Raw genomic sequence first — 13,575 nt, 5'->3', positions numbered from 1 at the left:
TGATTTCTCACTTTCTGTCCCTCTGTCTCTTTCTGTCTCTCTGGTGAGTGCACACACCCTATAGCAAAAACCACTCAGAAAAAAAAAATATATATATATATATCCCAGATTAGTGTGGCTTCTCTATCATTTATTTGTTTGCTCATTCCTTTTTTTTAGTTTTATGTTGTTGCCAGAGGGTATGTGTGCTTGTCAGACACAGAGATCCAGAAGGAGAAAGCATTTTGCAGTAGTACAGGGTCACACCACAGTCCCTTCTCCATTTCTTCATGCTGTCAGGATTTGGGGTATACAGGTGCATGTGCTCAGCATGTTTTTCAAGCTCTGGGGACTGGGACTCAAACCCTGATTGTCCATGTAGGATCCAGCTCCCTTAACCAGTAGGCCATGGAGCTGGCCCTAATTTTTATTTTTTAAATCAAACTGATATATAATTATTTTAATTATAATTTTAATATATAATTATTTTAATCTCAAATATTAGTACAAATCTTTTTATAATGAAGCATCAGGTCCTGTGGTACGCCTCCCCATGCGTAGTCTCAATTTATAAAGGAACACTGTATTTTCGCTGTTTCTTCTGTCTGTGGATGACTTCTGTGTAAATAATATGACTACCATGTCATTTCTTATATATTGAATTTGAACATTACATAGCAACATCCTATTACACAGGTTGAGAACTAGGTTTTTATCTTCTACCTACAAATTTTTTTTTTTGAGAGGTTTTTGCTATAGGGCACGTGCACTCGCCAGAAAGACACAGAGAGACAGAGAGACAGAAAGCGAGAAATCACTCCTCAGGAGGGATGGCCACACTGCAATCCCTTCTCCTGGGATTTTGGGCATGCATGCACATTTTCCCAGCGTGATTTTCAAGTCATCAGGTCCAGAACTTAAACCGTGGGCTGGCCATGTGGGAGTCGAGCAACATAACTGCTATGCCATCTGCTGGCCCTGAGAGAGATGCTTTTATAGGTTCTGTGTACTTGTCAGAGAAACAGCGAGAAAGTGAGAAATCACCACTGGGGGGGCGGGGATGGCCACACCGTAATCCCTTCTCCATTCTCCTTCTGGGATTTCAGGCATGCATGCACACATGCCCGGCATGATTTTTAACTGTCAGGTGCGGGATTCAAACCGTGGTCGGCCATGTGGGAGTCCAGCACTTTAACCACTATGCCACCTGCTGGCCCAGCTAGTAATCTTATTTATAAGAAAAAACTTCCAATCCAGCATTGCACAGACTGGAGCAATGATGCTCACGAGGCTTTGGGGCCATGTTTGCTGTAACCATGACACCCATGGAAGTCATGTTCTTAGAGTGCAATTGGACTTACTCAGGACCAGCTGGAATTGTACGAAAGAGACACGTGAGCAGCCCAAGACTATGGCTGGATTAAAGGCACTCGAGATAGTGGTTGGGATTCATGCAATAGCGTCATCGATAATTAACATTCACTGCTTTCTCAGTTTGGGCCAGGCACCATGCTAAGTGCTTTATCTGGACTGTCTCAGTCATCACCACAACCACATGACCTAGGCCCTGTGATCATTTTCCTTTTACAGCTGTGGACACTGTCACATGGCTCCCAAGCAGCGAGACAGAGATTCAGATCAGAACATCTCACACGCGACAATGACTTCTGCCCCGATCTCGTAACGGCCAGTCAACTTTCCCATTTCTAAATCCGTGTCGAAGCTGTGATTTTCCACCGGTCCCCCTTTCCCACAGCAATAGAGCGTTTCGGCTGTCCTGCTTTCAAAGTTCCTGTCTATTTTAAGCGCGTAGTCTTACAAATGACTGAGTTGTCAGAAAAGTCGTGACCCACTTTTTCGTGTTTTTCTATGCAAAAAGATGTCATGACTTTCCTGACGATCCAGTAGTTCTAAGATCGGTTTGTAAAGTTCTGTTAAAACGCTGCTATGGGCATTGGCAGGTGGCGTGGTGGTTAAAGGTGCTGGATTCCCACATGGCCGACCACAGTTTGAGTCTCAGACCTGGTGGCTTGTTCTCTCCCTTTCCCTTTCTCTCTCTGGTAAAAAAAAAAAAAGGAATTAAATAAATAAATAATTCTTTTTTGTTTGTTTTGTTTTATTTGAGAGGTTTTTTCTATAGGGCGCGTGCACTCTCCAGAAAGACAGAGAGAGACAGAGAGACAGAAAGTGAGAAATCACCCCCCACCCCAGAGGGGATGGCCACACCACAATCCCTTCTCCTCCATTCTCTTCTCGGGATCTTGGGCACGCATGCACACACGCCTGGCATGAGTTTAAGCCACTGGGTCCGGGACCCAAACCGTGGTCAACTATGTGGGAGTCCAGCGATATAGCCATTACGCTAACTGCTGGTCCCAATAAGTAATTCTTAAAAAAAAAAAAAAAATCCTGCTGTGATTTTTGTTGAAAGACATCAATAACAGGTTAACAATTCTCTTTTGTGGAATACGTCCAAAAGTCGCAGGAAGAATGAGAACTAGAAACTCAGACTTTATTTTGTGTTGCTTTGCTTTGATCTACATTTATTTTATACTCACTGTATTCTTGTCCCGTAAATTTTTGTTTCTTCAGTTTCTTCTGGGAGATCTTTTTGTTCTGTGCGGGCTCCTTTCAGCCTCAACTCTCAGTGACTTTCATTCTGGGTGAGACTATGGAGCCACTGATGACTTTGAGGAAATCCTGTCCAAATGCTCACTGAGTCATGGAAACTCTTGCATGTTGTCTAGACAAAGAAGGTGAGGTGAAATTAAGACCTAAATTGAGGCAATTTTTTAAAAAAATGTATTCATTGTCATTATTTTATTTATTATTATTATTTTTGAAGTTGACCAGAGAGAGACAGAGAAGGAAAGTGAGAAAACAAGCTGCCAGGTCAAGACTCAAATCGCAGTCAGCCATGTGGGAGTCCAGCTGCCCCAACCACCTCACCTGTTGGCCCCAAGTTGAGACAATTTTTTAAAAAGTACTCCCTCACGTAGATTTGTTTCTATTTCTTGACATCGTCATGTCCACAGTATTCTGGGTGTTTCTAGGGCCTACATCATATTTTATTTTGTATGTTAGTACTGTGAGCAGTTTTCTCTTACTTAGTCTATGAGCCTCTTGAAATAGAATCAGATGTCTTATTTATCTTGTAAATCTGAAGTATCACGTAGAATTATGTTTACTCAACGCTGTAAATGTCTACAGCTTCTCAGCTCAAAACCAGCATTCTCCCCCAAAGGTTATCTCAGACTCCCTCCTGTGGCTTTTGCAAATAAATGTAGTTGATATTCATGAACAATTGACCTTTCGTTGAAAAAATGAAGCAGTATATCTTATGCAATGAAAACCTCGGGAAGTTCAAATATCCAAAATACCATTTTTTTTAGTTTTTGTTTTTGTTTTTGTTTTTTTTTGAGAGATTATTGCTATAGGGCACATGTGCTCACCAGAGAGACAAAGAGAGAAAGAGAGAGACAGAGACAAGAAATCATTCCCTGGGGGAATGGCCATGCTGCAATCGCTTCTCCTGCATTCTCCTCAGGATTTTAGGCATTCACACACATGTGCCTGATGTGGTTTTAAGTCGCTGGGTCCGGGACTCGAACTACAGTCAATTATGTGGGAGTTCAACAATGTAGTCATGATGCTGGTCCCCAAAACCCCTTCTTTCTCTAGAATGTCACCTGATTTACTTATTGTTTTACTTGATGTCATATTCCTTTGCAGGCCATTATAGGCAAGAGGTGTGTGTCTACAGGCCAGGTGACTTACCGTGACTCTATAATCTTCCAGCATGTTTGCTAACAGGACTCATATCCACACCCTGTGGAGCGTCTAGAACTGAGGATTCAAGAGAGAACTCGAGGGAACAGCAGTTAGCATAGTGGCTATGTCGCTGGACTCCCATGTAGTCGACCACGGTTTGAGTCCTGGACTCGGTGGCTTAAACTCACGCTGGGCACATGTGCATGTGTGCCCAAGATCCCAAGAGGAGAATGGAGGAGAAGGGATTGCGGCGTGGCCATCCCCCCTGGGGGGTGACTTCTCGCTTTCTGTCTCTCTGTCTCTCTCTGTCTTTCTGGAGAGTGCACGCGCCCTATAGCAAAAACCTCTCCGAAAAAAAAAGAGAGAGAGAGAGAGAGAGAGAGAACTCGAAATCACAGTGAAATCTAAGTAGATCCAAACTGCCTTTTGTCCCAAAGGTAGGAGCTATTTCAAATAGAACAGTACAAAATATCGGCCATAAAAAAATCCAGTTAAGTCTCATTTTGGAATATGTGTCTTTCCTTATAGATATTTTCTTTTTTCTTTTTCTCTTTTCTTTCTTTTTTTTAGTAAGTCAGAAGATGTGTCAAGAGCGATAGAGAGAGAGAGAGAGGGGGGAAAAGCACCCCTCAGTGGAGCATGGTCCAGCTGCCACAATCCCTTTTCATCCGGGAGACCCCTGTCCTAATTTCAGAGAGACACATGTTAAAATCATAGTTTCCTTTTTATTTACACAGAAGGTGAAATAAGTGAAATAAGCTGGCTATTTCTTCACAGTCAACATGCTTAGAAAGCATGGATTCGTGGTCGCTTCTTTAACAACAAATATTTGCTTCACTGAATTCAAATTTTTGTTCCGCTGATTTGTTTCTGTGCCCTCTTCATTTTACTGCCAAATCCCAGTGGAATTGTTTTGGAGGTATCTTAAACAGGATCTGCAACCCCCGGCCAGGCTCCCTGGGGGCTCCTCTGCAGATCTCACCAGTGAGATCTGGGGCTGGGGTCATCTAACAGTTAGTTCTAAAGGGAAAGAAGAATCATTTTTTCTTTACTCTTCGTAGCTTTTAGTAGGGCCCTTGTAATGAAAGATGGATATGGGCTAGCCGGGTGGCATGGTGGTTAAGGCAGCTGGATCCCACATAGCCAGCTCAGCAGTTCGAGTCCCAGATCTGGTAGCTAGAAAAACATGTCAGGCACATGTGTGTGTATGTCCAAAACTCCAAGAGGAGAAGGGAGAAGGGATTGCAGCATGGTCAGCTACTGTGGAGGGTGATTTCTCACTTTTTCTCTCTGTCTCTCTCCAGACACATGCCCTATGGCAAATTAAAAATAAATAAATAAATAAGAAGAGAAAAGTACAAGTTTATCAGCATGTATTCCCATTTACACATACATAGGAGATATCCAGGGAAAAATGAGTAACAAAGAGGAGGTTTAGATTTCAAATTATTATTTTTTAGAGAATTTTGTCATAGGCCATGTGCGCTTGCCAGAGAGACAGAGAGACAGAAAGCGATAAATCACCCCCTAGGAAGGATGGCCATGCTGCAATCCCTTCTCCTCCATCCTACTCTTGAGATTTTGGGCACGCACGCACACGTGTCCTGTGTGAGTTTTAAGTCGCCCAGTCTGGGTCTCAAACCATGGTCACCTACATTGGAGTCCAGCAACGTAACCATTACACCATCTGCTGGTCCCATGACCTAATTCTTCATACATCCAGCAAAATTAAAGCATTCAGAATAGTGTGGAGACACAGGGTCTGCTGGAACTTGTCTGGCCCGAGAGGCATGAACAGGGAGGGCTTGGTCAGGCCCCACGCCATCACTGCCCCAAAGACATGTTTTAGCTGGAGTTTATAGTAAACGAACAGCACCCACGTCTAGGGGAACTGTTTAAAGACATGTTTTAGTTTATAGTAAACAAACTGATGATACATTGACAATGTGTCTCCCACCCTCCCTTCATCGCAACGCTCCTGGATTCATGAATAAATAAGAATCGCTCAGCTCCCTGAGCGATCTTTTTCTTTTATTTTTTAAGAGATTTTTGCTATAGGGCACGTGACTTTGCTGGACAGAGGAAAAGAGAGAAATAGAAAGCGAGAAATCACCCCACGGGGGATGGCCATGCTGCAATCCCTTCTCCTTCATTCTCCTGGGATTTTGGGCACGCACGTACACGCACCTAGCGTGAGTTTCAAGCCACGGACTCAAATTGTGGTTGGCCATGTGGCAGACTAGCGCCTTAACCACTACGCCCCCTGCAGGTCCCATGGCCGAGTTCCCTTAAATGGACCAGTATGAATCCCTGACAACTCTCCTCCTGCCTTCTTGGTACTCTTTCACCCATTCTAGGCAGTCAGAATCTTTTAGTAGCACCTGAATATTGTCCTCGCTGCTTAGCTCAGACAGACTTTCACTACACTTCCTATGCCTCGGGCTTCCTGTTCAGATTGATAACCACTTGTTTTTGTTTTCTTTATTACAAAGGGAAAAAAATCACCAAAACACTGGTGCTTTGACATCGAAAGTAAAGGTGCCCAGCCCGTCCTGCCACTTCTCCGATTTCTGCAGAATTAGTTCCTTTGGCCTGTTTCCTCCTGTTCAACTGGGCTCTGGGTAAACAAGGCAAGCATAGAACAAGAGTTTTCCTTCCGTCTACTGGAAGTGGTGTAGGCTTTCCACGATGGTCCACCTCTTGCTAAGAAGGTAGAAAGGGATGGATTCTGGTCAGCCCTGTAGCCTAGGGGTCCCGGGAGCTGGATACCACATGGCTCATAGTACAGTTGGCATCCTGGCCCTGGCAGCTTGGAAAACATATCATGCATGCATAGGTGTACCCCAAATCCCAACGTGGAGAAACGGAGAAGAGACTGTGGTGGGACCACACCCCATTGGGGGTACCTTCTCTCTCTCTCTCTCTCTCTCTCTAGCAAGTGTATTACCCTTTGGCAATTAAAAAAAAAAAAAAGAAAAAGGAATGGATTTATACTGAAGCAATCCTCCAGCAGAGATAGAACCAAGAACAGTGGCAGATACATCTCAGGAGGTTCAAGGAGTTCTTACCCTGGGTCTGGCAGGCCCCTTAATTCTGACATATCCATAATTCAATTCTGGAAAGCCGCCCCCTCCTCCTGAGTAGGAGGTAGGCTTGGGACATACGGCTAGGGTATGAGACCCTGGATGGAGCCGCAGTGGCTAAACTGTTTTGGTTTCAGTCCTTTGTCATAGAGCATCTGATGGTAGAGGTCGGGATGATAACTAGGACAGTCCCTTACAGTGAAGAAGTATCCAGCTCAAAGTCAATAGTGCCAAAGCTAGAATCCCGCCTCCTACCTGGGGCAGAAATAACACTTTTTTTTTTTTTTTCAAAGAGGTTTTTGCTATAGAGCACTTGCGCTCGCCAGACAGACAGAGACAGACAGAGAGACAGAAAGCGAGAAATCACCCCCCAGGGGGGATGGCCATGCCACAATCCTTTCTCCTCCATTCTCCTCTCGGGATCTTGGGCACGCACTCACCTGCACCCAGCACGAGTTTAAGCCACCAGGTCCGGAACTTGAACCACAGTCAACTACATGGGAGTCCAGCAACATAGCCGTTACACCATCTAGTTTTAATCTGCACTTTGTATATAAATTGTAAGCATGAAAACTTGCAGTGCTTGCAGATATAGTTTCTCTGCCTGAGAGTTTTTATTTTTTTTAAAGAATTATTTAACTTTATTTATGTATTTATTTTTAATTTGACTGGGGGTGGGGAAGAGTGAAAGAGAAATTGAGAAAGCAAGCTGCCAAATCTGGGACTTGAACTGTGATCTGACATGTGGGAGTCCAGCGCCCTTAACCACCACGCCACCTGCTGGCCCTGAGAGTATAATGTTAGAAGGAATAGGCAAATATCAGAGCAGCTAATGCCACAGTCGATTCAACCCAGGCCCATCTCGTAGTGAACCCGTTTCCCAGTGTCTTGTAGTCAGATGAGCTCCTCTGGGACTCACTTAATGTAACACACTTCCAGGAATGGACAGGCCCGTAAAGGTCACTCACACGATGTTCTATCACGTCCGTCACATTTAAGCCCTGGATTGTTTATATACAGAAACTAGGACATTGCTGGAAGAATGATTTTTATTCCCAAAAGAAAACATCTCACAATGAATAAGAGAGCCGGGGTGCTTAATGGACTCCTTTCTTCACTTTGGAGTCTCATCTGAAAAAAAAAAAGAAAAAGGAATGGATCCTTACTGAAGCAATCCTCCAGCAGAGATAGAACCAAGAACAGTGGCAGATACATCTCAGGAGGTTCAAGGAGTTCTTACCCTGGGTCTGGCAGGCCCCTTAATTCTGACATATCCATAATTCAATTCTGGAAAGCCGCCCCCTCCTCCTGAGTAGGAGGTAGGCTTGGGACATACGGCTAGGGTATGAGACCCTGGATGGAGCCGCAGTGGCTAAACTGTTTTGGTTTCAGTCCTTTGTCATAGAGCATCTGATGGTAGAGGTCGGGATGATAACTAGGACAGTCCCTTACAGTGAAGAAGTATCCAGCTCAAAGTCAATAGTGCCAAAGCTAGAATCCCGCCTCCTACCTGGGGCAGAAATAACACTTTTTTTTTTTTTTTCAAAGAGGTTTTTGCTATAGAGCACTTGCGCTCGCCAGACAGACAGAGACAGACAGAGAGACAGAAAGCGAGAAATCACCCCCCAGGGGGGATGGCCATGCCACCATCCTTTCTCCTCCATTCTCCTTTCGGGCTCTTGGGCACACACACACATGCGCCTGGCATGAATTTTAAGCCACGAGGTCCGGGACGCGAACCACAGTTGACTAGATGGGAGTCCAGCGACATAGCCATTACGCTAACTGCTCTAGTTTTAATCTGCACTTTGTATATAAATTGTAAGCATGAAAACTTGCAGTGCTTGCAGATATAGTTTCTCTGCCTGAGAGTTTTTATTTTTTTTAAAGAATTATTTAACTTTATTTATGTATTTATTTTTAATTTGACTGGGGGTGGGGAAGAGTGAAAGAGAAATTGAGAAAGCAAGCTGCCAAATCTGGGACTTGAACTGTGATCTGACATGTGGGAGTCCAGCGCCCTTAACCACCACGCCACCTGCTGGCCCTGAGAGTATAATGTTAGAAGGAATAGGCAAATATCAGAGCAGCTAATGCCACAGTCGATTCAACCCAGGCCCATCTCGTAGTGAACCCGTTTCCCAGTGTCTTGTAGTCAGATGAGCTCCTCTGGGACTCACTTAATGTAACACACTTCCAGGAATGGACAGGCCCGTAAAGGTCACTCACACGATGTTCTATCACGTCCGTCACATTTAAGCCCTGGATTGTTTATATACAGAAACTAGGACATTGCTGGAAGAATGATTTTTATTCCCAAAAGAAAACATCTCACAATGAATAAGAGAGCCGGGGTGCTTAATGGACTCCTTTCTTCACTTTGGAGTCTCATCTGGGATTTCAGAGTGAACTGTGTCCAGAGGCTGCCAGTGACAGCTCAGGAGGGAGTTGTAGAGTTCTTCACTTTTTGCCATAAACTCTTTGTTTAATTCTTCAATATTCAAGTGAAGATTTGGATCTGCATGAGCCAAGAATGCATATAAAAGAAACGGAATTTTACAAGACACAGATAGGAAATGGCTAAGAATTTGATAGCTGGTAAAAAGCATTAGCAGGAAGTCCTACAGGCATTAAAGGTTATTTTTTTTGAAAACTGTGTTTCTTTTGACTATGCCTTGAAAATACAGACTTAAGCTATTAAAAAAGGAGTATTCAGAGGCCCAGCAGGTGCTGTGGTGGTGACTTCCCGGGATTCCAACATGGCGGACCGCAGTTCGAGTCCTGAACCTGGTGGCTTGAGAACCGTGCTGGACACGTGAGTGCATGTCCAAGATCCCAGGAGAATGGAGAAGGGACTATGGCATGGCCATCCGCCCTGGGGCTTGATTTCTCATTTCTCTCTGTCTCTTTTTCTGATGAGTGCATGCACCCTATGGCAAAAATCGTTTTTTTTTTGTTTTTTTTTTTTTAAGTAGCAACCAGGGCCAGTGGGTGGCCTTTTGGTTAAATTGCTGGACTCCCACATGGCTGACTGCATTTCAAGTCCGGGACCTGGCAGCTTGAAACCCACGCTGGGCAGGTGTACATGAGTGCCCAGAATCTCAGGAGGAGAATGGAGGGAGGGATTGTGGTGTGGCCATCCCCCCTGGGGGGTAATTTCTGGCTTTCTCTCTCTGTCTCTCTGGCAAGTGAATGTACCTTAGAGCAAAAATCTCTCTTAATAAAAAAATAGTACTAACCAACCATGGGTTCAGACCCCTGGCTCAGGGAACCTGATACGTGCCAGGCATATGAGTGCAGCAAACAAGATCCTGACAAGCCAGAGGGCGACGGAAGGGGGATCACGACATGATAGAACCCTGCCCAGGGTGTCTCTGTCTCTGTCTCTGGTGCATGCATGTGCTATCACAAATCGATTAAAAAGAGCTAAAGGCAGCTGTCCGCTAAAGGGCCTGTGGGTGCATGATCCTGGTAGAAAGTACCACATGGAGGATTAGTTTCAATGTACGAATTTGGTGTAGACTTAAACATTCAGTCCAGAACAAATATGATGGGTCCGGCACCATTATTCAAATTAACCTCGCCTATTCTTTAGTTTTTCCTTTGATTTGGCTACTAGACAATATAAAAATGCCTACGTAGATGTCCTTGTGTTTCACATCACGTCTCTACCAGATGGTGCCGGCCAGATCTATGAGTGGTGACACTGCAGCGGTTATTATGTGCCGGAAGCTGTTAAAGATGCTTTAAAGCACTTTAGACCATCACGCTCGGACTTCCTATGAGCTGGGTATTAACTGTCCCACTTTACAGAAGGGAAAACTGACACTGGAGATTAGTCTGGAATTACAGAGCTAGTGAGCAGGATTCGAACCCTGGCAGTCTAGATCCAGAAAGGACTTGTGTTTTTTTTTTTTTTTTGGCCCGAAAGTGCATGTACTAGGGTGGAGGGGTGTTTGGGGGAGAGGGGAAGCACCCTCCATCATGCCACGGTCCCCTCTCCTTCATCTCTCCCTCTGTTTAGAATTTTGGGCATGTGCACTCATGTGTCCGGAGGGTTTTTTCCAAGCCACCAGGTCCAGGACTGGAACCGTGCAGTTGGTCATATGGGATGCAGCCAGCCTTCGCCACCATGCCATGGGCTGGCCCAAGCACACTCTTATTGTATGTTTCCTTCATTTTTTTTTTCTTTTAATAAGAAGTCATTCCACAGAAGGGGATGGCCACACCACAATCCCTTTTCCTCCATTTTCCTCTTGGGATTTTGAGTATACACATGTACACGTGCCTGGTATGAATTTCAAGCTGCTGGATCCAAGATTCAAACTGCAGTCGGCCATGTGGGAGACCAGCACCGTAAGCACTACTCCACCTGCTGGCCCCAATTTTTTAAATTTCTTTTGTTTTTGCCATAGGGCGCATGTGCTTGACAGAGAACAATGAGGGAGAGAGTGGGAAGTCACCCTCTGGGGGCATGGCCACAAATCCTTCCCCTCTGTTCTCCTCTCCGAATCTCTGGAATGCACACACTGCCCAGTGTGATTCTCAAGCCAATAAGTCTGGAACTTGAACCACAGAGTCAGCCATGTGGGAGTCCAACGCCTTAACCTCCACACCCCCTGCTGGTCCCTCCCTTTATGGTTGCTATAGATTGTCTCCATAATTGAAGGCAGGAAGAGTAGATTCACACTTTAACCTGCCAGGAAGCCCCTTGAGAGCTCAACTATTCATTCTTTAGTCATATTTAAACCAAAGTACTAAAAAGTAGAGACTGCCTAACGTTTAAAGATTTCTTTCTTTTTAAAAAATGTGCCAAAGGGCATGTGTGCTTACCAGAGAGACAGAGAAAGAGAGGCAGGGAACATGCCCTCCGCTGGGGCACAGTCATGTCGCAATCCCTTTTCTTCTACCTAAGCCCTCATTTCGGGATTTTTGGACACAGGTGCGCATGCACCGAGAGTGTTATTCAGGCAGTCAGGTCCAGCACTCAGACCGCATGGTCAGCCATGTGGGAACCAGCTCCCTCAGCCACAAGGCCATGGGGCTGGCCCCTACAGAGTTCTTTTCAACAGCAATTTCATTTCATTTCAACATCAAGAACTAGTACCGTACAAACTCTGTTTTAGCCACTGGGGCTACAAAGATTGATAACAACTACTCCTTCTTTTGATAACATCCCAAAAGCACTGGGTAGGTTTGAGTGGCAGGGGTACACACAGGTTCAGGGAGGAGAAAGAGATCTCGTGGACATGTAATAAGGAACAGGCAACAGTGTTCTCTGTACTTCTCCTCTATTGTCTATTCTAAGGCATGGAACCATCAGATGGTGTACATCTGGTTACATCACTGGACTCATGGTCGACCACGGTTCGAGTCCCTGAACCCAGTAGCTTAAAACTCACACCAGGTACGTGTGCGTGAGTGCCCACAATCCCAAGAGGAGAATGGAGGAGAAAAGACTGCAGTGTGGCCATCCCCCTAGGGGGTGATTTCTCTCTTTCTTTCTCTCCAGTGAGCACACACACCCTATAGCAAAAGTCTTTCTCAAAAAAAAAATAAAAATACATTTTAAAATTTCTTTTTAAAAAATAAAAAAAAAAGAAGAAAAAAAAAAAAAAAAAAAAAAGAAAGCAAGACATTTTCCTCCTTTCTTTAAAAATAAGACATTCCTAAACTGGGTTCTTCTGGACAGAGAAACTTTGTTCTTTTCAATACAGGTCAAGACCTACAGGAAACACTGACATCTGATGGTACAGAGCCAACCTGTCAGGTCCCAGACCCAACTGCCCTGAGGGAAGTTAGGAAGCCAAGGCCACAGCAATTGCCTCTGCTTTTCCTCCTAAAAAAAACCACACACACACACAAAACACAACAAAATCAAAATATAACTAATCTCAAAGTCTAAGCTTACAGAGGAAAATGATCTTAGATACAAGTTAGTCTCTTCTTCCTGTTTGGGAACATCTCCATTTCCCGGACTTTCAAACAGACCCAGAGAAGAGGCCCAGTGGAATTTATTCCCACAGAAGCAGCTTCCAAAATCAGAACAAATTCCTGAAAAGGATGGCTTAGGCAACTCATCTTGGAATTTCCCAGGGGGATCTCTCAGTTTCTAACAAGCTAAATGAATGAGAGATCTGGAAACGGGGTTAGGTTTCCTCTTCAACCACACATTACCTTCTAGTGGGTCTTCATCTTGGTTTTCAGTAAGAGCTGTGGTTTCCTACAATAAAAAAAAATTAGTATCTTAAGAAAAAATCATTTTTAAAATTATTTATTTAATTTTTTAATTCATTCATTAATTGTATTTATTCATTCATTTATTTTGACGAGAGAGAGAGAGAGAGAGAGAAAGGAAGCCACTAGGTCCAAGACTCAAACTATGGCTGGCCATGTGGGAGTGTCCAGTGCCTTAACCACCATGCCACCCGCTGGTTCCAATAAAAAATACTTTTACCTAGAGGTTTATTAGCAATATACTTTCAAAAGAAAAAAATCTAGCTCTCAAAAATAATGTCTAACATACTAGATCTCTTTAGAAAAAATTTATTTATTTATTTTTTTTTTGGAGAGATTTTTGCTATAGGGCGCGTGCGCTCGCCAGACAGAGAGAGACATAGAGACAGAAAGCGAGAAATCACCCCCCAGGGGGAATAGCCATACTGCAATCCCTTCTCCTCCATTCTCCTCTTGGGATCTTGGGCACGCACGCACATGCACCCAGCGTGAGTTTAAGCCACCG

At 44.3% G+C, this 13,575-nt stretch overlaps 1 protein-coding gene across 4 annotated transcripts in view; it reads right to left on the bottom strand.

Moving 5' to 3' along the window:
- Positions 1-2,532: 2,532 nt before the first annotated feature.
- CUNH6orf52 (chromosome unknown C6orf52 homolog) overlaps positions 2,533-13,575 on the bottom strand; it is a 20,482-nt gene continuing 9,439 nt past the window's right edge. For 3 of the 4 annotated variants that reach the window (XM_006141205.3, XM_006141206.3, XM_006141207.3), the window contains 2 exons: positions 13,011-13,056; positions 9,132-9,351 (listed from right to left, as the gene is read on the bottom strand). In XM_006141205.3, the coding sequence (XP_006141267.1) occupies positions 9,209-9,351; positions 13,011-13,056 (189 nt within the window). In that variant the 3' untranslated portion in view covers positions 9,132-9,208. Of the gene's footprint in view, positions 2,723-9,131; positions 9,352-13,010; positions 13,057-13,575 lie in introns of those variants that run through there. The other variant, XM_027775014.1, reaches the window with a different exon arrangement.

This window comes from Tupaia chinensis, unplaced genomic scaffold (genome assembly GCF_000334495.1).
Source record: "Tupaia chinensis unplaced genomic scaffold, TupChi_1.0 Scaffold000048_1, whole genome shotgun sequence".
NCBI lineage: Eukaryota > Metazoa > Chordata > Mammalia > Scandentia > Tupaiidae > Tupaia > Tupaia belangeri.
The sequence above is the reverse complement of the archived record's forward strand: the minus strand, read 5'-3'. Positions and strand labels throughout refer to the sequence as shown.